Genomic DNA, 24,652 nt, shown 5'->3' on the forward strand with positions numbered 1-24,652 from the left:
AGATCGAGCGCGGTGTTTGCAGCGCGGCGGAAAGCTTCCTTGCCAGCCCGTCCGCCGGCGATCTTTCACGCTACGTACTTTTCCAACACCACCCGCCGACGACAACAACCATCCCGATCCCGCCGCCGTCGCTGCTTTCCCCGCCCAGCGCGATATTCCCCCCGCCGCTGCAGCCTCGACCTGTGAGCCTCTCAGCCCGACAGCCCCGGGCCTCGCGCGACAATGGGCCGCTACAACTTCGCCCCCTCGCGTGTGCACCGTGCCGCGACCCAGCTTCTCGAGACGAAACGCATAAAGGCGCCGCCGCCATGGTACGACGTGGTCGCCAACGTGCCGCCGCCGCAGCAGCTCGTCCGCCCGGTGCAGCGCGCGTACAAGGCGCGGGAGGCGGGGAAGAACCGCAAGCCGTCCCGCATGTTCCAGCCCTCCAAACTCTACTATCCCGAGGACAGCCTGCGTCAAGAGTTCTTCAAGGACCACCCGTGGGAATTGGCCCGGCCGAGGTTGATAATCGAGAACGACGGCAAGGACGGCAAGAAGTGGGATTGGAGCAAGATCGTGCAGCCGGGCAAGAAGTTGGACGGCGAGAGGTGAGCATGCTCTGTGGACCTTCCCCCAAAAGCCGGGAGGAAACTCAATGGTCGAGCGTTTCAATTGATTCCCGTCTGCAGCGTCGTCCAGCGCCAGAACTGGCTCATGCAGCATGCAAATCTAGACAAAGCCGAGGCTTATGACCAAGCCCGTAAAGAATTCTACGAGTACCGGCACAAGGAGGCGATCGAGCAGCGCATCGCCAAGGAGGAGGCGCTGGCCGTGGGCGCATACTTCGGCCTCAGCGAACTGGAGGTGGGCATGGGCCTAGAGAACGAGGCCTTCGAGGACTGGAAGGCCTGGGCGCTCAACGAGGTCGAGGTCCAGCGCCAGATGCAAGCTGCCATGTACACCGGCACCGACTCGACGGCCGCTCTGGAGAACGACGACGCCGCCACTCTGGCGGCCACCGAAGAGCTCGAGGAGAGCATACCGGCAACAAAGGCCGGCCAGACGGCTCGCGGAGGTGCGATGCTCCACCCGTAAGTTCTCAGGCAGAGGGCTGTTGTGCGAGGAGTGTCTTGTACAATATGTATTGTGGATATACCAAGTGCTGGGAAATAAAGCAAATCAACGAATATTCCATCATACAGTCTACTTAAGCTTCACGTTTGGATGAGTGTAGCATGTACGCAGTCGCCCACCCTTTAAGGAATACCGCGAAGGCTTGTGATTTTGTTAAGCCTGACACTTCACTCTCTTCGTAGTAGACCGTCCACTGGATGCCGAAGATACTGAGTGTCTAACGTCTCTCTTCTCTATTCTATGTATTGTCTCATCGAGCATCGAGCAACCCTACATGTCAGCCACTTCACTCGACCTTCTCCCCCAACCCAAACATCCTGACCGAGTTGTTCCAAGCCCTATCGACAGAATTAGCACCAACCGCACAGAAGAAGATAGAAAGCGAGCAAGCGGCCCAGCAGAACTTACGCCTCGCAAACCTCCTCCACCGGGATACCCTTGATCCGCGCAATAACGTGCGCTACGAGCGGGATTGTCGCGGGCTCGTTCCTGCCCTTGACCATGCACCCCTTCGCCCACCTCTCCTTCTTGACCGCCTTCGGCACCTCGGGCAGCGCCGCCGCTGCCTCCTTCAAGAACTTCGCGCTCGCGTGGCTCGGCCGCATCTCGCACCACGGCCCGTCCGTCTCGATCTGCAGCCGCTCCAGCGGGATCTGGCGCACGACGTCGACGTTCTCCTCCGTCTTCAGGCTGCAGCCGTTGACGCCGACGTCCAGCCCCAGCGCGACGACGCGCCGCATCTCGTCGGCGGTGCCGGTGAACGAGTGCACCAGCCCGCCGCGCGGCAGCCGCGGCAGCCGCTCGCCCAGCAGCCGCTCGAAGTCGTCGGCCGCGGCGCGGCTGTGCAGGAAGAGCGGCAGCTGCAGCTCGACCGCGACGTCGAGCTGCGCCGCAAAGTACTTGAGCTGCTGCTCCTTGGGCGTCAGGAAGAGCCGGTCGTAGTCCAGCCCGATCTCGCCGAAGGCCACGGCGTGGCCCGCCGCCGCCGCGTCGCGCGCGAGCGTCGTGAGCGCCGCGAGCAGCGCGTCCGGCCCGCCCGGGTGCTCGTCGAATTGTTTGGCGGAGCAGGGGTGGACGCCGACGGTGGCGTAGCAGAGGCCGGCTGTGGAATGAGAGTCAGAAAGTGATTTCGGTGAGTGTGGGATTGGAGTAGAGGGAGAGCGATGGATGATGGTGAGTAAGAAAGAGAGTAATGTAGAGATGATTTGGTGAGAAAAGAGAGTGAAGTCTTACGATGCTCCCTCGCGATCTGGACCGCGTGCTCCGACTCCTTCAAGTCCGAGCCCGTCACCATCATCTTCTCGCAGCCGGCGGCCAGCGCGCGCTCCATGACGCCCTCGAAATCATCCTCGTGCGCCTGCTTACCGTGGTAAACACCACGGAAGATGGGGTCGCCCAGGTTGATGCCAATCTGCCAGGAGCGAACCAAAAAATTAGTCAAATCACGTGCGTAAACCCTTTTGTCGACGTGGATGTGTAGAGCGCATGATTTGGTGGCGAAAAGCGATTACTGTGTATGCATCGGTTGCGTGGACGGACATCGATATATCTCAGCCTCTTCGTCTGCTCCTGCGTGCCGTTCTGGGCGGCAGCGTTATCGCTGCTGAGAGTGGTGGTTGACATGGTCGCGTAAGGTCGAGGCATCGGACCCCTAAATGATGCCGGGATACGAAAGTTCTGGGTCTGCCTTGGGACAGCAGTGGCGTGAGCAGGATATCCGCGTGTGACTTGTGTCCAAAGATTACCCGCGCGGCGTGGGAGCATAGAGAGAAGCAAAATGTGTTGATGCGGATGAATCGTGTCTGGTCGCCGCACTTTTTGAGACGTCTCGATCCGCCTCCGAGCTTAACCCGAATAGGAAACCCGCTCGGTGACTCTTTCACCGCAGAGAATAAGCACATTCGAGCAGGCATCACACTGGTCAACCGGTGTCTTCTGTTGGCTAGCAGAATGGGTACTGTCATATCCCGGTTGAAACTCCCATAAGCACGATGAACAAGCCTGACCTGAGGAGAAAGTCATTCTGTCATTCGCAACTACCAACGTCTAGTAGAAACGTCCATATGCCAGCGCAATCTCCCTAAGCCATGTACACATATTGCGGACCGAGAAAGCCAGAATTCCCACCCATTCCAATCCGTGCCCTCTATAACAATCAAACCATTGCGTGGCCTGTGTGCTCCGATTATACCTTGGAAACTGTTCCGTGAGCAGACCGAAAAACATAAAGGAAACCATTAAAACGAAACCGTCGCTGAACCCAGGAATGCCCTTATTCGCATGCAATGCAAAAATGGAAACTCAAACAACTAGACAGAAGACAATTAACCAATAACTGTGGGTACTCGTGATGCTGCTGTCCAGGGGATGTCTCATGCAGATAATGAAAACGACTTAATCACTCCGAGTCCGCCAGACGCTATGCGTAGAAGTAGCCTGAGGATAAATCGAGACCGAACCACAACACCAAATGGTTATTAGTATGAGACGAGAAACATAAAAGAAACGTGCGCCAAGCTACCGGGTGCTCAGTCAGTTGCGTCGCCGTTGCTGTGCACGCAATGTCGGAGATCGTTCGCGTCGTCGTTTCCAACAGGGAAATATGTGTCTAAGTATGAAAAGCGGAAGATTGTCGGTACGGTTCCTGAGAGGGGGTTTCCCCTTTTCCCTGCACATCAAGGTGTAGAGAAGACACACCCGCTCCAGATATACGGGATATTAGGGTTGATAAAGGCGATATCGCGAGGTAGAAAGATGGTGGAGAGGTTGATAGCCATACGAATGCTGGGCTTGTGCTTGCTGTTGATGCTGCTGTTGCTGTTGCTGCTGTTGCTGCTGCTGTTGTTGTTGCTGCTGTGAAGACTGGCCGGACAAATGCAGCGCCTGCTGGTGTTGCTGGTGTTGTTGGTGTTGAAGATGGGATTGCATCGGACGGTTGTGCGGATTGAGTTGTTGAGGATGCATAGGAGTGAAGGGCTGGTGCGAGTGCTGATGCGAGTGCTGTTGAGGCGGTCGATGAGGCTGATGCTGGTGCGGGTTTTGGTGCTGATGTTGAGTTTGATGCTGTTGCTGTTGTTGTGGCTGTTGCTGATGCTGCTGGAGGCTGAAGGGTTGAGGAATGGATGGTCGGAGGTGCTGTGCAGACATCGGATCTTGCGCGGGATGTTGTTGACGCCACTGAGCCATCGTGACCTTTAGTGGACGACTATTGAACCTTTGCTGTTGGTTTGCGACGGTTGCCAGAATGTCCATACCGACCAACTCCCTCTTTGGCGGTTCCTTCGAGTCGGGGAATAACGTATGGAAAGCCCTGTTGGCCTCCTTAGAAGCCTCGCTCAACGCCCGAGTGACATCTTCGTCGCTAGGGAGCGTAAACATGTCCTTCGGCCAGGTCTGGACGTTCGATTGGTGATGTGTGCCGAAATGTCTAATAAGCTCAGCACGGGAGCTAGGCATCCTGGCATAGTTCTTGCCACCACGTGTCTTGCCATCTGTGGCCTTCCGGCAAACACCACAACACATTTTGTCCAAGATGTCGTGGTTATTGCTGCTCATCAGGAATGCATCCACCTCGAAACGCAGAGTATGCCAGTCAGGCGAAGCGTCTTTGCCCTCTGCCTTTTTGCATTGGCGGTCGGCGAATTCGATGACGATTTTGCTACGAATAGCCGCGCTCAGCCCTGTACCCTCGAGAATACGTAGAGCATCTCGAACGTTACCGACGAAGTCCGCTGGTCCCGTAGACGTCGCATTTGGAAGCGACTCGGGAGCGCAAACATCTTTTCGCGCGAATGCAGACTGCAGGATATCTTGAGGCTGCTCTGCAGATGTGTCGACCGTGCCGTATTCTGGCTCGGAGTCCTTGTCCCAGGTACCAGTAGACTTCTGCTTGTCCGTGAGAGCGGGCAGGTTCATGGGCCAGGGAACTGCGCAGAAGTAGGGCTCGGTTCTGAATCCCGCAAGTCGGAAGACCTGGAAATCGCCAATTGTCGTAGCATGGTCCTCACGGATGTGATTCATCAACTGCCGGAAAGTGCGTTGCTTACTAACGTCATTCCGTTTGCATCCCGGGCACTTGAACTTCTGGACGTTGCGGGTCGGTTGACGGAATTCGGGATAAAGTCCCTCGAGGTTGGGGACGACTTTCCGTTCGTATATCCTGCATGCATGCTCAATCGTAAGGACATATCGGCCATCTCGAGGATAGCAGTCAATGAAAGGTGACCGATCCGGGATCTGCGAATGGGCAGCAATAGGTTGCAAGGGCCAGGACCGGCGGACCATGTTCAGAACACGAAGTGCGAACTCTTGGTGAGGAATTTGCACCTTGCTGTGAGCACCCATATTGTGGACCCGTTTCAACGAAGCGTCTACCAGCCCCATGAGCTGGTGGTAAGCACCGGGGGCACAAGTGCTCATTTGATTGGTTTGGTTCTGTAAGCCGGGTAAGAGATCCCAGTAACCGACCTCGTTGGCACTAGTCTCCATCGCGTACAGTCTCTCTGCCGTGGGACGAGCTTCCTCCAGCTTGGGCATCAGGACCTTCCAGAATTTCTCCGTCTTGAATTCCTTGTTGATCTTGATGTTTTCCTGGAATGCCGGGATGAGCTTGAGCACCTCCTCACACATCGGGGGGTCGAGATTTTTGGCCCTGCGGATGATGAATTCCCTGCGCATATTCTTCAGATCCACACTCTTCTGAGCTCTGGCAGCGATCCATTTCTTTTCGAACTTGTCGATTTCCAGGCGCTCGTCCATGACCTCCTTGGCTTTTTCCCTGCGCTCCTTTATCCACTCGGTCCGTTTCTCCTCCTTTTCTTCGGCGGATGAGTCCTCTTCTTCCAAGGTCCCCACGAACTCCTCGTAGGCGAGAGCAACTGCGCTCACATCATCCTTCAAAAAGACCGGTTGGTTTCCCGAAGCAGTCGAACGACCGTTTTCGTCTCCCCACCCGGCGTACGAGTAATGGTTCCAAGAATCCACGGTTGCGCAAGGAATACACTCAAGAATACCAGGAAATTTGCGATTGATGGCGAAGCAGTCCTCTTGCTGCGTGCTGTTAGCTAGCTCCGTGTAACCGGAACCGACGTGGCGGCCGGAAAAATACGACGAACCTTAATTACTTTTTCGCTGAAACACTTGGTGCACCAGCGACGGAGAAAGGCCCAATAAGTCTTGCGTGCCTTTGGCTCTTTACATGACATGCAGCCTTGGCCGGATAGTAGATCTGCATACTGACGATCCTGAAGATCCTTGGGGGTTTCTGGAAGGCCGTCTCCAAAGTGGTCGACCATGCTGTTCTTCCAGATATGGCTGTAGGTGGCAAGGGCTCCGCGAAAGGCCTTGTTGACTCTCTCGTATGTGAACAGCATAGCGGGATCGCTGAGCTCGAATATTCTCTTCCAAACGTCGTCGTAGACTGGCGTTTGAACACGGCGGTCTTTCCGTATCCTGGTGGGGCCGGCATGCTTGGCTATGGCTCGTGTCTTCTTCGGGGGCGGAGGGGGTGTGCTAAGTTCGCTGCTCAGAGCGCGCTTGCCCAGAACGGCCTCGGGAGCGGGGAGAGTTGGCCGGGCAAGCTGGGGCTGGACCTTGAAGGCCAGGGTGCCGTGATCCTCACGCACGGTATACAGGTACTGGGCATGGTCGATCTGCGAGAGCCAGACATCGGAGCGTTCATCATGGTAGGTGGAGTCGTTGAAGAACGACTGGGGCGGTATCACCTGAGGCGATATCTCGATGTAGCCGCGGATGGGGTCCCGGAGGAAGAGGTGTCCGTTGTGCCACTGGGCGCTCCAGCGAGCAATGGCGGCCAGGCGGGCATCGTTCCTCGAGGCGCCAGGCGGGCGATAGGCGAGCGGCAGCGAGGGAGCAGCAGCGGTGGCTTCGCTCTGCGGTCTCGAGTAGGCGGGTGCCGTGCAGTGAAAAGGCTGCATGGCAGGCAGACGGGTTGCGGCGCCGAGGGCCGGTGTCAGGGCGGCGGCATGGGCTGGCGAGGACTGGCACAGCCTGGGGGTCGGAGGTCGGAGCCGGGGCAGGCAGCGGGGCGGTGGTGAGAGGGCGGGTGGTGGGAGGAGGCTCAAGGCTCGGGCGGGCGAGGGCGAGGACAGGTGAAGGTCAGCGAGGGTGCCCTGAGGTGGTCGTTGGATCGGCAGCCGGCCTACAGTCCGCGCCAAAACCGCCGGGCAGGCCCCGGCGTCGCCGCATGGCCTGGAGCCCGTCCAGCGTGAGCCCTGCGCTTGGCCGGCGCCTCTCGCCAAGCGGGCCGCGCGCTGACGCAGAGCGGGCCTGGCCGCCACTCTGGAGATTGCGCTGGCACCGGACCGCGGCTGTAGGGCTCGGTCAGTCGGTGCCAGCACTGCCCCGGAAGACGTGGCCGGCGGTGACGGGAGATCTGAGCCCTCTGGGCCCGCCGAGGTTGATGCGCTCCTCCTGCACGGGCAGTTGGATCCCAGATTCGGACGCAAATCTGAGCGTCGAATGCGCGCGCCCATCTCTGGATACTGGATTCCACTGCCTATTGGAACCTGCTCTGATATCTCTACGCGGCCGATGCGCGTGGGCTCAATTCTTCTGTCACCCGCTGTGGGGGCAATGCGGATGCACAGCGTTAGCCGCATGCGCCCTAGTGCGATCTGCCTCTCTCCACACGCCGCCTCTCCCGTAACCAATAAAATACACGGCAATCCGTTTGAGGCAGCATTACCGCCCCGAGAACGCGGGGAAGCGTCGTGCCTCAGACCAATGTGGGCTGGCGCTGCGATACCGGCGTTAAGACTCATTGCCCTCGCGCGCTTGCTCACCGAGCTGTCAGCCATGGCCGTACGCTTATAAGGGATCGTCCGCCGCCGGCTGACGGCTGTCAGTCGCTCCCCTTCCTTTCCCTGCGTCTTTGCTTGCCTGTGGAAAAGTGACGGCTCCTCGGCATGTTTTCGAGATCAGAAAGTGAGATTTAGCTGATTCCTTGCCTCACCGCCGCCGCGTGCTAACACTTCGCGCAGAGGTCGTCGTCGCTCCGCGCAGCTCGAGCGACGACGGCGGCTATGCCCAGGACCCGGCTGCCGTCGAATACGACTCTGACCTCCACGTCGAGTGCCCGCCGCACACCACCGACCGTCGCCTTGTCAATCGCATCGATTTCCGCGTGATCCCTTACCTGTGCATTCTGTACCTGTTGGCCTTTCTCGACAGAGTCAACATCGCCAACGCCAATGTCTTCGGCCTGAGCGAGGATTTGGGTCTTGCGTCGAAAGACAGCATGAAATACAATATTGCGCTGGTTATCTTCTTCGTTCCATACGTTCTGTTTGAGGTTCCATCGAACGTGTTGTTAAAGAAGGTCTCGCCGAGAGTGTGGTGTGCGTATACCCCAGTACCCCAACTCCCTGAAAAGCACCCACACTGACTTCTAGGCCAGTGTCTGGATGCATGTTCTTCTTTGGATTTACTACTGCTATGCAAGGACTGGTCCAGAACTATTCTGGACTGCTGGCAACAAGTAAGCGCTAACCCCCAAAGATGCGGCTGACAAAACTCCGCGCACCCTAATCGAGCTAGCCTACCGCAACAACCATTGGTACAGTAGTGGAAAGGGCCCCGTCGCGAAGGCCTTTTCAGCTCTGTTATATTCATATGTGTTGTTGCGGGTTCTGAGATGGGCTGCTGCGGTGCGGAGAGATTTGTTGGCTGCTTGCCTTAAATCCATTTCTAATTTAGCAACAGGATTCTTCCTCGGTCTATTCGAGAGTGGGATGTTTCCCGGTTGCTTCTACTTGATAGGAATGTGGTATCGACGCAGCGAAGCTCAGCGCCGCTACAGTTTCTTCTTCAGCAGCACAACCCTTGCAGGAGCCTTTGGTGGCCTCCTCGCATCCGCAATCGGAAAGATGGATGGAATCCGTGGATATCGAGGATGGAGATGGTGGGTTTACACAGTATACCTTGCGTAAGAAGCCAAAGGCTTACGATTGACGCAGGATCTTCATTCTCGAAGGCCTTCTCACAGTTGTGGTCTCTGTGATATTTTTCTTCCTTTTGCCTAACTTCCCCGAGGAGGCGAATTGGCTCAGTGAAGATGAGAAGAGATACGTCAAGGCCCGCCTGCAGGCTGACCAAGGCCGGTCGGCTGCCGAACGCCAAATCACCATCCGGGATGTCGGCCGTGTTTTCAAGGATCCCAAAATTTGGGTCGGAGGATTCATGTACTTCGGCCTGATCGTCCCTGCCTACGGATACGCATACTTCTCTCCGGCTATCCTCAAGACCTATGGTTACTCGGCGATCCAGACACAGCTGCACAGCGTACCACCTTGGGCAGCCGCTTTCGGGCTCGCCATGACAGTTGCTTGGCTATCAGACAAAACTCGACACCGCTTCCTCTTCACTCTGATCCCGATCGCCATTGCCATCGCCGGATTTGGCATTCTAATATCTGTACACGACAACGTGGATGTGCAGTATGCTGGCCTGTTCCTTGTCGCAATGGGTTGTTACTCAGCAATGCCCGTCATTGTTTGCTGGTTCAACTTGAACACTGGCGGACATCACCGCAGGTCAGTTGCTAGTGCGTGGCAGGTTGGATTCGGGAACATAGGCGGTATTATATCCGTCTTTGCCTTCCTTAGCAAAGATGCCCCCGATTACATTCCCGGACACAGCATCTGCATAGCGTTCATCTGCCTTAGCGCGCTAAGCTGCACCCTTTACTGGGTCCTCTGCTCTTGGTCGAACAGGAAGAGAGACAAGACACCCACCAATCTCGGACTGACCGAGTGGGAGAAGACGGAGATGGGTGACTTGAGTCCTGACTATAGGTATCAGCTGTAGTAAGCATCTGGGCTTGGAGGTGTAGATTCTGACAGAGGATGGAGCTCAAATCAGAGGATAGAAGTGTATGTTTAGTCTACGTATTTATGGAGAAGGGAAGAGCATTAAGAGGGGTAAAAAAGCCAAGGTCTGAACATCAAGGCATCGGCGCACGGACAAATACTGCTACACGTAATGACGAGCAATGTATGAGGTATCAGCGAAGAGATTTATGTATGATGATAAATAGAGGATGAATAACTCAGTAATTGAACTGCGGAGCATATGAGCGGTGTCTTGCAGTTGAAGGAGTGTTGTTCATCTAATACAGGCTTGGCGTGCCAGACCAGGTCACCATTCTCGATGGTTATGGTCCTTTTCTCCCTAAATGTGAAATCGCCATGGCAGTTAAAACTATTTTGAACTACGAAGTAGTTGGTATCAAGGTTCCACAATGACCTAATACACACTCTGAGTCGTTGTGATGAAGTGAGACAGAAAAGCCACAAAGTAGAGTTGGTACGACAATTGGATAAACAAGATAACGCCAAAGAGCACAAGGATAATTACAAGACCAGAATACAGACACGTGTTACGGTGCCTTGTAGTGCAGTGCGGCGCACACTAGGTGTTGATGCAGGGATTAAAGTTGCATTGGCGCTTACGCCAAACGCCCTTCGGCCAGCATTTATCAATCATGCACCAGCTCGTACGAGCGCCTCGTGCTGGGTCTGCTGATACAGCCAACAATGCGTATCGAACAACAGACGCACACGTTTGCTCTTGGCATCCTCATTCCTACAACCGCACAACCGGGACAAAAGAAATTGGCCTGCGGACGTAATTGCGAATGTTGAATACGTGAATATTTGTCCAGACAATGGATTCAACTACCCATGTAGGAAAAGTGTATCATCCTCGGTGAGCTCAAAGGACTCGAATCTTCTGCCACCTGCTGTGACCGCGCTTCCCTGCATGCCGCTGACGTCACCAAGTCCGAATACATCAGCTGTGGCCCCCAAAGTGCTTTCCAACCCTCGCGTTTCGGACTGACCCCGCACTCCGCCGACCCCGACACCGACGGCGCCCTCATTAATATAGCTGAATTCCACGCTACTCTACGACCACCACCCTTCCTAAATAAGCTACAACTTCCACGTGCATACCACCCAAACCCTCCGTCCAACCCCTCAACCAAAAAAATCCCAATCCATACCACACAGCCAGCGGAACACGCCGTCAAACCCACCGTTCCGTCCAACAGCAAAAGAACACCATCAACCCTCCCTTGCAGCAACAGAAACCCCTCAACCGAAAAAAATGGTGATCGTCAACGTCGCCTTCACGTCGCCCATCAACCCGGCCGGCGCCGCGCCCGCGCTCTCCGTCGGCCAAGTCTGGGCCGGGCTGGAGCGCAAGATCCGGTTCGCGCAGGAGTTCGTGCCCGTGATCGTCGGGACGGAGGTGCTGGAGGAGACGACCGAGGGGAGCGGCTCCGAGGCCGTGCCGGTCGTCGTGCGCGAGGCGACGTTCAAGGAGGGGTTCAGGCAGGGCAGCCCGAAGGTGAAGGAGGTGTGCAAGTGCTATGCGCCGTCGAGGGTATGTTTTTTCTTTCTTTCTTCTTTCTTTCTCTCTCGTCTTGGGTTGGACTTGTTGTTGTTGTGAGGAATGAGAAAAAAGAGAAGGGAGGAAGACTATATTCACAATTCCCAACGATAGCATGTGAGGAGTCAGTCAGTTTGCTAACAAGCCATCGTCAGGTCGACTTCCACCAGCCCGACGGCACCACCGTCAGCAACATCGTCAGCTTCGACAAGGACGACGCGCTGAACATGACGTACAGCTTCGCGTGGCGGTACCCGGAGGTCGACGCGAGCGATGCGGCGGCCGTCGCCGAGTTGCGCAAAAAGCACCGCGCCGGCGCGCAGATGGCCGTCGAGTCGAGCATCCAGGCCATCAGGGAGATGGTCAAGGATGGGCGGATCAAGGAGGCCTAGGGCGAGAGAGGTCTGTACGGTTGCCTGCCACGCTGGAGGCAATGGCCGGTTCAGGGTTACAGAAGGGATCTAAATGGAAAGTAATTGAAGGGCTTCACGATGTATGAGTGAATAATCATTGAAAGAATCGAAATGATGAAATGTTTCGAGTCGTACTCGAAGAATTCTCAGTGCCGGTGCGAACACTGGCTGTCACCCTGCCACAATTCAGTCGTTGATTCCAACAAGGCCACAGCGCTCTATAGAATATTTGAGCTCTGTGATCCTCGCTGAGAGCAGTACGCGTGTAGTTGAATCTAAAATAAGGACACATCTGTTAGCATTGAAGGCATACACCTACGTCCGGACAATAAAATCAGGCTCGTCTCGCGATCATATTAACAGTAAACATTTTTGATTCGCAATATTTGGTACGTTGGCAGTATCATATCGAATTTCGAACAGAAAAGATCAAAAGAGATGTGGTATCCCGAAGAACCCAGACGTGAAAAATACAGCAAACATCCAGAGCGCCTTGCGTCGATAACGTGAGTCTGTTGAAGAAAACAAGCCAACCAGCCATGTAAATGCCAATCTCCACCCTTGTGTCGTGCATGTCAATTAAAGAAAGTCGAGGAAATGACACGGAAGAAGAAGAAGAAGCAAAGGAAGTCTTTGGGTTGTGAGGCCGTCCGAGAATGCTTCATCGTGGCTGCACTGATAGCTCAGAAGTACATATCCTCCGCCTTTCTCCTGGGACCGCCACGACCCTGGATCTTCTCTCCGAATAGCTCCTTCCCAGCATTTGATCCAGCGCCGGTCTTCATGGGGAACAGCTCTTTCACGTCTGCAGCTCCGCGGATGGAAAATCCGGGCGCATCTGCTGAACCCCTGACGTTGAATCCTTGGTCATCTCCATTGAGGCGGCCATTGCTGTTGGGTCCTCCGGTGATACGCTCCTCAAGACTACGTCCATTCGTGAAAGCTACATCAGATAGGTCTCTTGAGTCATAGGCATCCTGCCGGCGGTGGTTACTGTGAGCTGTCTTGTGCGGGAACAGCTCGCGAGATCGCTTGCCAGGCGTGTGTCCGCCTTTTCCGGGGAACAGCTCCTTTGCGTTGCTTGTTGAGGGGTTGGGGCTGGAGGCGGTCGACGAAAGAAGGGTAGACTTGGAGGTTGAGGCTGGGAAGAGCTCCTTGGTCGCACCGCCACGGCCCGGGAAAAGCTCTTTACCGCCGGGAGGACCACGGTTCGACGGAGGGGAGTAACTTCTTCTGCGGACACGGCGATGCGCGGCACTGTCGTCGTCACCGAAACCGTAACGACCATCGCCATCGCGGAGCGGGGATGCACTGCGGTCGCGCAGACGTCCGTCAGCCTTAGACGGAAGTAGGTCGTCCAGGTTCTTGCTCCGCGCCTCCCTCCTCCTGCTCCTCCTACGGCCATCCATCGAATCATCTGACAGCGAACGACGTCTGCCGCGCCTGCTGTCATCCCGAGCTCTGGAGGGACCTTCTTCGTCGTACATGTCCATGTCGTACTCGGTATTGTCCTTTCTCCGTCGCTGCTCGCGTTCATCGTAACGCCTCCTGTTGTATCCATCGCCGCCTCCATTGCGTCGGTCACCTTGTTGCTTCCTCCTCCTCTCACGAGGGTCTTTGTCGGGGTTCATGAGGTAGAAGCGGCTGGCTTCGTGCGCGCGCGCAGCCTTGACGTCAGTGGTGACGGCCAGCCTGATCTTCAGCTGAACTTCCGGGTTGTCAAAGAAGGGTCTCGCGTCGCGCTGCTCCAGGGCGTGTTCCAGCGTGTCGGCAGCTGTGGCGGGATCGCGCTTGTTGGGGTCGGTGAGGCCGATAAGGGCCTCGAGGGCGGCGTTTCCGGTCTCGTAGACGATATTCGCGTGGGAGTCGTCAATCCACTCAAGGCGGACATACTGGTCGGAAGGGAAGTGGTCAAGGGCGTATGCCTTGACTTGGGCAGTGGTGAGGTTGTCGACGCCCTCGACGTTGACCTTCTCCAGCTGAGGCTCGATTGAGGGAGCATTCGGTTGGCCAGCTCCAGTGTTCGTGTTGGTATCATCCTGCGTCGGGGGTCAGCGAGAGGGGCACGCCATGGCGATTCGAGAAGGCGCACAAGCGTAATGCCCTCGGTGTCGAAGGCTTCAATGTCGTCGGCGGTGGTGAGGTCAATGTCCATGTCGATGTCCATGTCGGCGGCATAGCCGCCCGCAGGGTGGACGTTGCTGGCATCCATGGTGCAGAGGGTGCTGGCAGGAGGCAGCTCGCAGGAGGAACGGGCGAGGGCGGCGTTTAAGAGGACGGCGCGTTTGGATAGGTAGAAGTGCAACGGCAGCATTCGACTGGGCTTGGCACGGGTCCGCGCACGGACGGAGCAGCTAGCGGGGGTGCGCCATCAGCCGCGCCCGCCTCCGATTCGCCGACCTCACTTCCCCGACGCCACCGGTCACCCCGCCTCGCAACACTCGCCCTCCCTGCATCTGTGATGTGCATTCCCTTCAATCATTTCTGCCTTATGCGCGCGTCCACCTGCTGTATCTGCGCAGATCTTCCAACCTTACCCACAGCTCCACGCTAAACGAAGCAAGTCGTGCCAGCGTCTCCAACACCTCGAGTGCCAGATTCATCTCCGTGTTTTCCTATGGCTTGATCGGCCCTTGGATTGGCACCAAAAACATGCGATCCGCTTTGGTCGCTCGGCGTTCTGGAACACCGCTTTCTGCACGCTGCGGCAGCCGTAGCCGCACTTGCCAGCCCAACGGCAGGTCATGGCGAACTGAAGAATTGCCGTTCGGCTGATTGCTCCTGATCCTCAAACCGGAGTATGCCTTGCATGCAGCCTTTGTGGAGACTGAATTGTTCCGTCTGTGGCCCTCATCCCTCTCCCAATCTCCGCATCTTTGTCTTCCTGCCCCCGAATGCAAGTGTCAAACTCGGCTCGTCTGAGTGAACTATATCTAATACAATGGCGAGCTCACTTCTCAACAACGGCTGAGTGATCTATTGTTTGACGATGCTGTTGAGTGTCGACGTGTCGAAAGGGCTTACGCAGATTGCCCAACCAGTAAGGCCTTGTTCGGTAATGCGAACGCAAGCAACTCAGAAAAAGTACGAAACAGGATCACGTAGGGCCAAACACGATAGTGGAAACAATCCTGCCTCTGCTTCCGTGACGAAGAAGCAGAGCCAGCAGACGACGTTGATACTACACTAGAGTTTGGCACCGCGCTGCCAGCAGCCGGGCTCCCAAAAGCAAACAAAAAGCAAATCTGAGGGGCCCGAAGCCCAGAGCCTGACCGCCGCCAAGCATAGAAAACTAAGAGAGAGAAAAAACAAGACAAAAACCAAACCAGAGCACCACCACCGCCAAAACAAGACCCACCACACCGCCACCACCGCCATCACCGCCATCACCGCCATCACCGCCATCACCGCCATCACCGCCATCACCGCCACCGCCTAACCGCGACGAGCGCGGCGCGAACGGGTACGGGCGGTCTCCTCCTTATGGAGGCGACGCGCCAGAGCCTCGTCCGCGGCCACCTGGGCAGCCTGGGTATCGGGCTCCGCCGAAGCAGAACCCTCACCAGCCGCGCCCGCCACGGCCGGCTCCTCCTCTTTCTCGTCGCCGGGCTTCGGCGAGTCGGAGGAACGAGGAGCGAAGCGCACCCTCTTAATGCGACGAGGGGCCTTCTCGACCTCCTCGTCCTCCTCGTCAACCTCCGCCCGGCGACGCTTCCCCTTCCCCTTCTCCTCCTCTTCCTCCCCCTTCCTCCTCCTCTTCGCCTCCCTCTCCCCCTTCTTCGCCTCCTTCTCCTCCTCCCTCTTCCTCTTCTTCTCCTCCTTCATCGCCTTGTCGGCGGCCTTGCCCGCCTTTGCCGCAACGGCTGCAGCCTTCCAGATGGGAGCAGAACGCTTCCCGGTCTTCTGCACCGAGGTCTGCAGCCGGTGCGGCTTGGGCGTCTTCCGCTCGTCGACGCCGGTCGCTTGGCGGACTCGGCGGTTGTACGCCGAGCGGAGGGCCTTCCAGGACCGGCGGATCCCCGACTCCCGCTCCATGCGCGCAGCGCACTGCTCGTAGCGGTCGTCGACGGTCCATGTGCCGGGGTCGACCGCCAACACCCACTGCATGGCCCTGCCGGCCGCCTGGATGTCTCGGTCGATCCACGGCATGTTCTCCCTGTCTTCGACAGGCGGCGGGGCAGGGCTGCTGCTGGTGGTGGTGTTGGTGTTGGCGGCCGGTACCGCCGGTTCCTGGCTGGCGGGCAAGGCCGCATCATCCTCCTCTTCCTCCTCTCTCTCCGACGCCTCCGTCTCTCCGCCCTCCTCTGCAACACCCGCGGGCTCCTGCCCGTCCTCAAGCTCCGGCTCCGACAAGGAAGGTGCCTGCACCTCCTTTGCCGGACCTTCGATGTCCACCAGGGACACGAAGGGGGCGGGCGGCTGCCCGCCGGAGCTGAGGACCGCAACAGGAGGTTGCGATCCCGGGGTGTGCAGGGAGGGGGGGACGGAGGCGTCCACCTCCTCCTCATCTCCCTGGCCCTCTCCCCTGGCCCAGGCCTCACCCTCGGCAGGCTGGAGCTGCTGCTGCTGCTGCCCCCTCAGGCGGCGAGCGGCGAACTCCTCAAACTGCCTACCGGGGTAGGCCTGGGCCAGGAAGCCCACGAACTGATCGAACGCGCTGTCGATCGACAGCCCCTGCTGGTGGACCGACCCGAACAGCTGGTGGACTGGCAGGAACTCGCTGTCATCAAGGGGGACCAGGTCCTCGACGACACCCTGCTGTTCGGGCCGGCCACTGGGGCAGGGGCTTGGGCTGGGTCTGGGGCTGGGGCTGGGGCTGGGGCTGGGACTGCGGTAGACCAGGCCCAGGGAGATGAGGATTCCGAGGTTCTCCAGCTCCTCGTTCGTCATGTCCTCGACGTTCTTGGGGGGGCGCGCCGCCGCCTGACGGGAAGACTCGGCGTGTAGGATTTCGCCTTCGTCCAGGGGAGCCGGAGCCGCCGCGGTGACGAGCGACTCGGCGACGGCGCGCCGGAACATCTCTTCCTCGGAAATGGTCTCGGCTGGGATGATGCCTTGCTCGATGAGCCACTCGTGCGCCTCCGGGCGGAAGACGTCCTCGACGGGAGAGGCAGGGTTGCTGGGGGAGCGCAGACCACGGTTCATGATGGCGGTTGGGAGGAAGTGTTGGACGGGATGTGACTGAGGGAAGAGCTTGGGAGATTCGAGCCGCTGATGGGAGCTCGGAGGCGTGAGGCGTCAATGGAGCTTGGTCCTGAGGCTGGTGATGGATGATACGATCGTATGGACGAAGGTATCGGGCCTGTGGCTGGAGGAGGGAGCTGCTGATGGAGCTTGGTGACGAGAGCCTCTGGTGGAGCCTGGGAATGCGAGCTGAAGATGGAATGGTCCAATCGTTACCAGACGATGGTACCGGATGCGACCTGCTGATGGAGCTGGTGGCTGAAGGAAAGGGCACAGTCGTACCAGACGAAGTGCTGGGTGGGTGGTCGAAGGTGCGAGCTGCTGATGGAGCTGGCGGGTGAAGGAAAGGGCACAGTCGTACCAGACGAAGTGCCGGATGGGTGGTTGAGGGTGCGAGCTGCTCTGCTGGTGGAGGGTGACGATGAACTTCGACGATACGATCGTTGCCAGACGATGGTACCGGATGCGAGCTACTGATGGAGCTGGCGGGTGAGGAAAGGGCACAGTCGTACCAGACGAAGTGCCGGATGGGTGGTTGAGGGTGCGAGCTGCTCTGCTGATGGAGGGTGACGATGAACTTCGACGATACGATCGTGACCAGACGATGGTATCAGATGGGAGCTAGGAACTGCGGATGGTGCTTGAGGCTGAAGGTGGGATGGTCCAACGTAACCAGACGGAGGTACCGGGTGTGAGCTGCTGACGGAGAGCTGGCGGCTGAAGGAAAAGGACACAATCGTACCAGACGAAGTGCCAAGTGAGTGGATGAGGTTGCGAGCTGCTCTGCTGAGGGAGGTTGAAGATGATCGTCACGTCGACAATACGATCGTACCAGACGAAGGTATTGGATGGGTGCTGGGAGCTGAAGATGGAGCTTGAAGCCGAAGGTGGGATGGTCCAATCGTAACCAGACGACGGTACCGGATGAAGTGCTCACGGAGCTTGGAGGTGCGGGGAGGCTGTGAAACGAAAAGGTCGGTGGGGCTTGTCAAAAGTCGCTGACGATCACAGATGGTCAAGAGAAGTTCGAAGACGGTGGGGCTGAAGAGGAAAGAAAGGAAGAGGTCCAAGGCGAGGTTCGAAGAGCAGGTGTAGGGCATCCGGACAATAGGAGCGGAAGGCTCCTGCCTGCTCAATGACATCCTCATTGAAACAATAGGAATCGGTATATTCTGAAACGTTTGGGTTGGCTGGCAGGGGTAGGCTAAACCGGAAGTGGTCTTTTGAACGAAGGTGAGGCCGTGTACGAGTACTGTGAGCAGTCAGTTTCTGTGGCGCGGCATGTGAAAGAAGAACTTACAATAGGAACTCTGAAACACATGAAACGTGAGCCAGGAAACGCGAGCCACGCGAGGTGGCGACCGGCGAGCATCAAAACTTTGGGCTGAACGCGTAGGGTGGTGGTGTACGGAGAACAGCTGAAGTGAGGCGCGTGGACAAGCTTGGCAGAGCCGCACCAACACCACGCCCAATTCGGACGAAGAAACAACAGCAGCATGCTCGAGGCTTCGAAGAGATACTGAACTATCTTGAAGGTGCTTTATGGCTTCCATCCGTTGCGGACTGAAGGCAAGGAGATTGTTTGGCGGAGAAGATTCGGAGTGCGGGAGCACACAAGCAGTGCTTAATACCTGGAACGAACATCACAAACATTTCGGGCTCGTGCAGAGTATGCAGGTTGCCCAAATTACGCTCGCTGCTTATCCAAATCAGGAAGTTGTCAGGCCCAGAGCTAGCTGCGCGACTGCAGGGACCGGCCGTGCTTGACGAAAGATTTGAGCCTCTCCCTACATGGGAAGTTCGATTCAATATCCAGACATGGAGGCGAGTTCGAAGCGCGTGCAATCAGTCTGGAATCGAATTCATTGAGTATGGTGCACTAGCTCTGTGCGGTAGGTGCGGGTGGGGCTCGACTGTTTTTGGTTACCCGCGACGGTGCACAACACTTTAAGACGACGTTGGATATTCAAATGCAACGCCAGAACGAATATCACTCGACTATAGTAGGGACGATACTATATCAATGCAAGAATGAACGCAAAATATCTTCCGTTACTGGTCGTGGAGAGGATTTGCTCTGGGATGACGCCCACCGCGCCCCGAATCATTGATTCAGCTTGAGGCCGTCCACAGCAACCACATCAAGACGAAAGCGCCAAGTCATCAATTTGAAGTGTAATCACAAGCGCTACTTTGGAACACTTGAACGCTCCTGCGATGGTTGCGGCGATGCCCACATATGCCCAAAACCGAACCAGATCATTCGCGTAGACCACACAGCGACGCATGGGCATTCTGAAGGCGCTGGAGGTGCTTGATGAGATAACCGCGCCATCACAGTGAATTACAGAATATTTGAGTTCACCTGTATAGACAGAAGCAGATGTCCGGACGTAAATGTAAGTTTTCTTGGCCCTCTTACGTGGACAGTTGGAGCAAATATCCGGACGAAAATGGAACCTTAGGGACTGTACATGTGCATCCAGACGTATGATTTCACTATCCCCGTAGGTACGGTTCATAGCCTCAGTGGGCTCAATTATTTCACAACCCACATTGCCATTCTACAAATGCCTAAGCCACGCGCAGGCCAGCTCAATCGGGGCCCAAGGTAACGTCGTGGACGAAACATGGATATGGACATGGATATGGAAGCTCAGATGCTACGAGCATGCAAGAGAGCCTCAAACAGCATCATCCATCCACGGGCGTGGAACGCTTAACCAATCATTGGCAACTGACAACCGTGGATACAGCGATAGTGCGCCGGACCATGGCAGCAGTATTATTCACAATCGCGCACAATAATGGAATTATGTCCAGCGCCGCCATCTCCACAACCCCGGTCCGAGTGTTCGCGCTGCTTTAGCGCACCATGATTGAAGCCAGGTGTGCAATTGGAGCGGTGATTTCACGATATGTAACCTCTGCTGATTCCTAACATCTCCTACAAGTCGGAACGACTCATCGAAGTCAGGCGCCCAGCCATGGGTATCGGTCTCCGCGCGGCGCGAAAACAGCATCTCCACTGAAGGGGGAAGCTGTCGATAGTAATGTGATTTGTTGCCGGCGTAGTTGATGAGGAGAGGAAAAAGGATTTTCGGCGGCGGTTTTGTAGCCTCCCCCGGTCGCGGAGCCACGGCGACCCACCGCGCCGATTGGCCGGCTAGGCCGCTTCGGGATCACCGCCTACAACCTCAATGTGGCCGCTTCCACCCATTGCACATCTGTCCACCCGCCCGCCTGCCCTTGCAGTCGCACCCTCAAAAGCGACGGCCCACTCTCCCAGAGCTCCGCCGCCGCGCGCTCGAGCACCCGTCAACCCGACCTACACCTACTCTCAGCGCCCGCAACGCGACCGCCTACGACACACCCCGCCAACCCTGTCCAGCTGCCACCATGGACTACGAGGCGCTAAAGGAGCAATGGAGCGACATCGAGGACCAGGACGGCGTTAGGCTCAGCTGGAACACCTTCCCCAGCTCGCGCATGGTGCGTATCCTCCAATCATCAGCCCCGCGCTTTACTGACTTTCTTGCAGGAAGCTTCGCGGCTCGTTGGTAAGTCGGCGGCTCTCGCTGCCCGACCCCATTGCTGACCTTCGACAGTGCCTATCGGAGCTCTCTACACCCCACTGAAAGAGAAGCCTGACACCCCGCTGCTCCAATATGAGCCCGTTTCCTGCAAGGCTCCGTGCCGTGCTGTCCTCAACCCTTTCTGGTGCGTATTAACTGGCCGCATCTGGGGGCCCGTCCGCTGACGCCGCCACAGCCAGGTCGACATGCGCGCCAGGATATGGATATGCCCCTTCTGTCTCCAGCGCAATGGTCTCCCTCCTCACTACAAGGACATCTCCGACCAGGCGATCCCGCCCGAGCTCCACCCCCAGAACACTACCATCGAATACCGCCTCGCCCGCCCTGCGCCGTCGCCGCCAATCTTCGTTTTTGTCGTCGATACTTGCCAGGAGGAGGACAGCCTGAAGGCATTGAAGGATTCGATCATCATGAGCTTGAGCTTGCTTCCGCCGTGGGCTCTTGTTGGTTTGATCACCTACGGCACCACCACTCAGGTCCATGAGCTTGGCTACACTGAGTGCGCCAAGTCGTACGTCTTCCGCGGTAGCAAGGACTATACCGCAAAGCAGGTCCAGGAGATGCTTGGCCTGATGGCTGCTGGTCTGAGGCCGGGAATGCAGCCCCAGCCCGGCCGCGCTCCTCCGCCAATGGGTCCCGCTGCTCGCTTCCTGCTCCCGGTCCAGCAGTGCGAGTTCCAGTTGACGAACGCCCTTGAGCAGCTTCAGAAGGATCCTTGGCCTGTTGCGAACGACAAGCGTGCGCTGCGCTGCACTGGTGTTGCTCTGAGTGTTGCCACTGGCCTTCTGGAGACTTCTTTCCAGAACTCCGGCGGTAGAATCATGCTCTTCACCGGCGGCGCTTGCACTGAGGGTCCCGGAATGGTTGTTGGTCCTGAGCTGAGGGAGCCTATCCGTTCCCACCACGACATTGACCGTGACAACATCAAGTACTACAAGAAGGCGCTGAAGGTAAGACATGGTACTGAATTTCTCGCAAAGTGCCGCCAGCTAATTTTCCACAGTTCTACGATGCGCTTGCCAAGAGGACTGCCCACAATGGCCACATTATCGATATCTTCGCTGGCTGTCTGGATCAAGTTGGTCTACTTGAAATGAAGGGCCTGTCGAACTCCACTGGTGGCCACATGATTTTGACCGATAGCTTTACTGCCTCGATGTTCAAGCAGTCGTTCGCGCGCGTTTTCGACAAGGACGGCGACGACAACCTCCTGATGGGCTTCAATGCCTCCCTTGAGGTTCTCACCACCAAGGAACTCAAGGTCACCGGCCTGATTGGTCACGCGGTGTCCTTGAACAAGAAGTCTGCTTCCGTGGGTGAGACCGAGTGTGGTATCGGCAACACGTGCTCGTGGAAGATGTGTGGTATCGATCCTGGCTCGAGTTACGGTATTTACTTCGAGATTGCTAGCCAGGGCGGCCCTAGTCAGATGCAGCAAGGTCCGCAAAAGGGCATGATGCAATTCTTGACTTACTACCAGCACTCGTCTGGTCAGTACCACCTCAGAGTTACCACGGTTGCCCGCAATTTGAGCGGGCCTTCTGGTGACCCTGCGATTGCCCAGTCTTTCGACCAGGAAGCTGCTGCTGTTCTGATGTCCAGGATAGCCGTCTTCAAGGCTGAGGTAGATGACGGCCCGGATGTCCTTCGCTGGGTTGACCGCATGCTCATCAGGCTCTGCTCCCGCTTTGCTGAATACCGGAAGGACGATCCCTCCTCCTTCAGACTTGAGAAGAACTTCACCTTATACCCCCAGTTCATGTTCCACCTTCGCCGCAGTCAGTTCCTGCAGGTCTTCAACAACTCTCCTGATGAAACCGCTTTCTACCGTCACGTCCTGAACCACGAGGATGTCAGCAACTCGCTCATTATGATTCAGCCTACGCTCGACTCCTACGGTTTCGATCACGAGGGCGGCCAGCCGGTCCTCCTCGATTCCGCATCTATTCAGCCCGAGACGATCCTGCTCCTCGACACCTTCTTCCACATTCTCATCTTCCACGGAGAGACCATGGCTGAGTGGAGAAAGGCCGGTTACCAGGACCAGGAGGGCTATGAGAACTTCCGTGTCCTGCTGGAGGCACCCAAGGAGGACGCCAAGGAGCTTATTCAAGACCGTTTCCCGCTGCCTCGTTTCATCGTCTGCGATGCTGGCGGTTCGCAAGCTCGTTTCCTACTTTCCAAGCTCAACCCCAGCACAACCCATACCACTGGTTCGTACGGCGGCGTTGCACAGACGGCGCAGACCATCTTCACGGACGATGTCTCGCTGCAGACGTTCATGGACCACTTGATGAAGTAAGTTTCGCTTGCTCTGATCATCTTTGGAATTGTACTAACATGATGTTCTAGGCTGGCTGTTTCCGGTACTGGTTAGGTGAATTCAAGACGATGTAGAGTCGAAAGGTCGTGATGCCCAACGCAGGGGATTTACGACCCAATACGAGAGGTCATGATGCAGTTGGTAGATGCAAGATTCCCCGAGGAGATGAAATAGTGCACTTGGGAGGCTTCTCGGATCAGTGTTGTCTACGCTAGAGGAGTCCCGAGAGACGGATCGGATTATGGTGTGGAAAGGCGTGTGTTGAGGACGTAACCATTACTCATGTGTCATTAGCGAAAAAGAGTGCTTTAATTTTTTGATACTGTTCGCTGACGGCTCGTATTGATGAGTGCATCACTTGATTATCGGGATGATTAACTTGCTACCGTCACAGCAGGGGGCGAAACATTTGGGTTTATCCGCATCTTCCTCTCAAATATAGGTATTGCACCATATTTATAAGAAATTGATTCCAAGATCCGGACGCATTTGTGCGTATTTAGGACTCGAATCTACATTCGGATTTGGATTCAACTACCTGTGTATGAGGGGCGGTAGCGTCATCGGTGGAGCTTAGAGGCCCCAATTCTTCTGTTACCTGCTGTGATGAGACACTGCAGCCAAGGTCACTGCCGCGAAGCTGTAAATGAACTGAAAGCGCGGCAAAACCGTCGGGAGTCGGAATTGATCTGTTGTTAATACATGTACACATATCCCCCTCTCTTTCCGTTGGCAAGCGCTCCCACCCAAACAATTCCGGAATTTTTCACTCTTCCAAACCATTCCCACCAATCCGCAACATCGTCCTCAAACTTATTGCTTGTACAGCGGACCCTTCCTGCCCTTGTTCGGATTCAACGGGTCGTGGTAGACGGACTTCTGGTGGATCTTCTTCACCTCCTTGCCGCCGGCCGTCAGCTGGTCGAAGCGGGAGATCATCTCCTCCATCTCGCTCTTGCCCTTGGATCCGCGGAACTGCAGCACCTTCTTCAGGTTGGCGCGCGTGATGGGTGTCTCGGGCAGGTTCTCGGCGCGCTGGCGGGCGACGACCTTGGCCATCATGGCGAAGCGGATGTCCTTGGGCGAGTCGACGAGCTCGAGGATGGCCGACGGCGCCTGGTCCTCCTTGAGCGGCTCGATGCGCAGCACGCGCGTGTAGCCGCCGGGCCGCTCGGCGTAGCGCTCGCGCAGGGGGCCGAACAGCTTGGGGATGAGCTCGACGGGGCGCTGTTGGGGGAAAATCGTCAGCTCGTTGGTGTCTTGCCTACCAATGTGGGACAGGTGCCGTGGCCCGTGATATGTGTGCCCAGTTCCACCATATATGCGAATCTGGCAAGATGTATGTATGCATGCGTGGCGCGCGGGTTCAACGTACGTAGAAGACCTCTGTTGCTTTTCTCCGGCTATTCTCGGTGTTCTTCTTGCCCAGGGTGATGAGCTTATCCGCCAGTCTTTGCGCCTCCTTCGCCTTGTGCCATGTTGTCGAGATGCTCTCGTGCTCGAATAGCGAGGTCACCAGGTTGCGCAGCAGGGCTTGCCTGTGCGAGCTCTTCCGAGACAGGTGTCTGTACTTCGCGGCTCCGCCTGCCATTGTGACGGCGTGAAAGTCG

General features: G+C 56.8%; 9 protein-coding genes across 9 annotated transcripts; 4 read left to right on the plus strand and 5 right to left on the minus strand.

Annotated features, from left to right (window-relative positions):
* Nucleotides 1-222: 222 nt before the first annotated feature.
* On the plus strand, nucleotides 223-1,077 carry RSM25 (mitochondrial 37S ribosomal protein mS23; the record flags this gene model as incomplete). The annotated part of the gene is made up of 2 exons (XM_066773815.1): nucleotides 223-590; nucleotides 672-1,077. 2 exons carry the CDS (start codon nucleotides 223-225, stop codon nucleotides 1,075-1,077), a joined length of 774 nt encoding a protein of 257 aa, XP_066636382.1.
* Nucleotides 1,078-1,520: 443 nt separating this feature from the next.
* SLS55_002334 (uncharacterized protein) lies at nucleotides 1,521-2,739 on the minus strand (the record flags this gene model as incomplete). Its single annotated transcript, XM_066773816.1, has 3 exons — nucleotides 1,521-2,218; nucleotides 2,350-2,527; nucleotides 2,656-2,739. The coding sequence occupies 3 exons, from the start codon at nucleotides 2,737-2,739 to the stop codon at nucleotides 1,521-1,523; spliced, it is 960 nt and encodes a 319-aa protein (XP_066636383.1).
* A 1,095-nt stretch (nucleotides 2,740-3,834) lies between these two features.
* SLS55_002335 (uncharacterized protein) lies at nucleotides 3,835-7,052 on the minus strand (the record flags this gene model as incomplete). The annotated part of the gene is made up of 2 exons (XM_066773817.1): nucleotides 3,835-6,165; nucleotides 6,231-7,052. 2 exons carry the CDS (start codon nucleotides 7,050-7,052, stop codon nucleotides 3,835-3,837), a joined length of 3,153 nt encoding a protein of 1,050 aa, XP_066636384.1.
* A 990-nt stretch (nucleotides 7,053-8,042) lies between these two features.
* TNA1 (High-affinity nicotinic acid transporter) lies at nucleotides 8,043-9,942 on the plus strand (the record flags this gene model as incomplete). The annotated part of the gene is made up of 4 exons (XM_066773818.1): nucleotides 8,043-8,061; nucleotides 8,118-8,472; nucleotides 8,534-8,614; nucleotides 9,093-9,942. The coding sequence occupies 4 exons, from the start codon at nucleotides 8,043-8,045 to the stop codon at nucleotides 9,940-9,942; spliced, it is 1,305 nt and encodes a 434-aa protein (XP_066636385.1).
* Nucleotides 9,943-11,241: 1,299 nt separating this feature from the next.
* Nucleotides 11,242-11,918, plus strand: SLS55_002337 (uncharacterized protein; the record flags this gene model as incomplete). Its single annotated transcript, XM_066773819.1, has 2 exons — nucleotides 11,242-11,520; nucleotides 11,682-11,918. 2 exons carry the CDS (start codon nucleotides 11,242-11,244, stop codon nucleotides 11,916-11,918), a joined length of 516 nt encoding a protein of 171 aa, XP_066636386.1.
* Nucleotides 11,919-12,622: 704 nt separating this feature from the next.
* SLS55_002338 (uncharacterized protein) lies at nucleotides 12,623-14,151 on the minus strand (the record flags this gene model as incomplete). Its single annotated transcript, XM_066773820.1, has 2 exons — nucleotides 12,623-13,978; nucleotides 14,032-14,151. The coding sequence occupies 2 exons, from the start codon at nucleotides 14,149-14,151 to the stop codon at nucleotides 12,623-12,625; spliced, it is 1,476 nt and encodes a 491-aa protein (XP_066636387.1).
* Nucleotides 14,152-15,374: 1,223 nt separating this feature from the next.
* Nucleotides 15,375-17,084, minus strand: SLS55_002339 (uncharacterized protein; the record flags this gene model as incomplete). The annotated part of the gene is made up of 1 exon (XM_066773821.1): nucleotides 15,375-17,084. One exon carries the CDS (start codon nucleotides 17,082-17,084, stop codon nucleotides 15,375-15,377), a length of 1,710 nt encoding a protein of 569 aa, XP_066636388.1.
* A 3,438-nt stretch (nucleotides 17,085-20,522) lies between these two features.
* SEC23 (GTPase-activating protein S23) lies at nucleotides 20,523-23,021 on the plus strand (the record flags this gene model as incomplete). The annotated part of the gene is made up of 5 exons (XM_066773822.1): nucleotides 20,523-20,615; nucleotides 20,665-20,683; nucleotides 20,732-20,843; nucleotides 20,895-21,669; nucleotides 21,723-23,021. The coding sequence occupies 5 exons, from the start codon at nucleotides 20,523-20,525 to the stop codon at nucleotides 23,019-23,021; spliced, it is 2,298 nt and encodes a 765-aa protein (XP_066636389.1).
* An 834-nt stretch (nucleotides 23,022-23,855) lies between these two features.
* Nucleotides 23,856-24,633, minus strand: mrpl8 (mitochondrial 54S ribosomal protein bL17m; the record flags this gene model as incomplete). The annotated part of the gene is made up of 2 exons (XM_066773823.1): nucleotides 23,856-24,371; nucleotides 24,418-24,633. The coding sequence occupies 2 exons, from the start codon at nucleotides 24,631-24,633 to the stop codon at nucleotides 23,856-23,858; spliced, it is 732 nt and encodes a 243-aa protein (XP_066636390.1).
* Between the last annotated feature and the right edge of the window lie 19 nt (nucleotides 24,634-24,652).

The sequence above is a fragment of the Diplodia seriata genome, assembly GCF_021436955.1.
Source record: "Diplodia seriata strain FDS-637 chromosome Unknown scaffold_2, whole genome shotgun sequence".
Lineage (NCBI taxonomy): Eukaryota > Fungi > Ascomycota > Dothideomycetes > Botryosphaeriales > Botryosphaeriaceae > Diplodia > Diplodia seriata.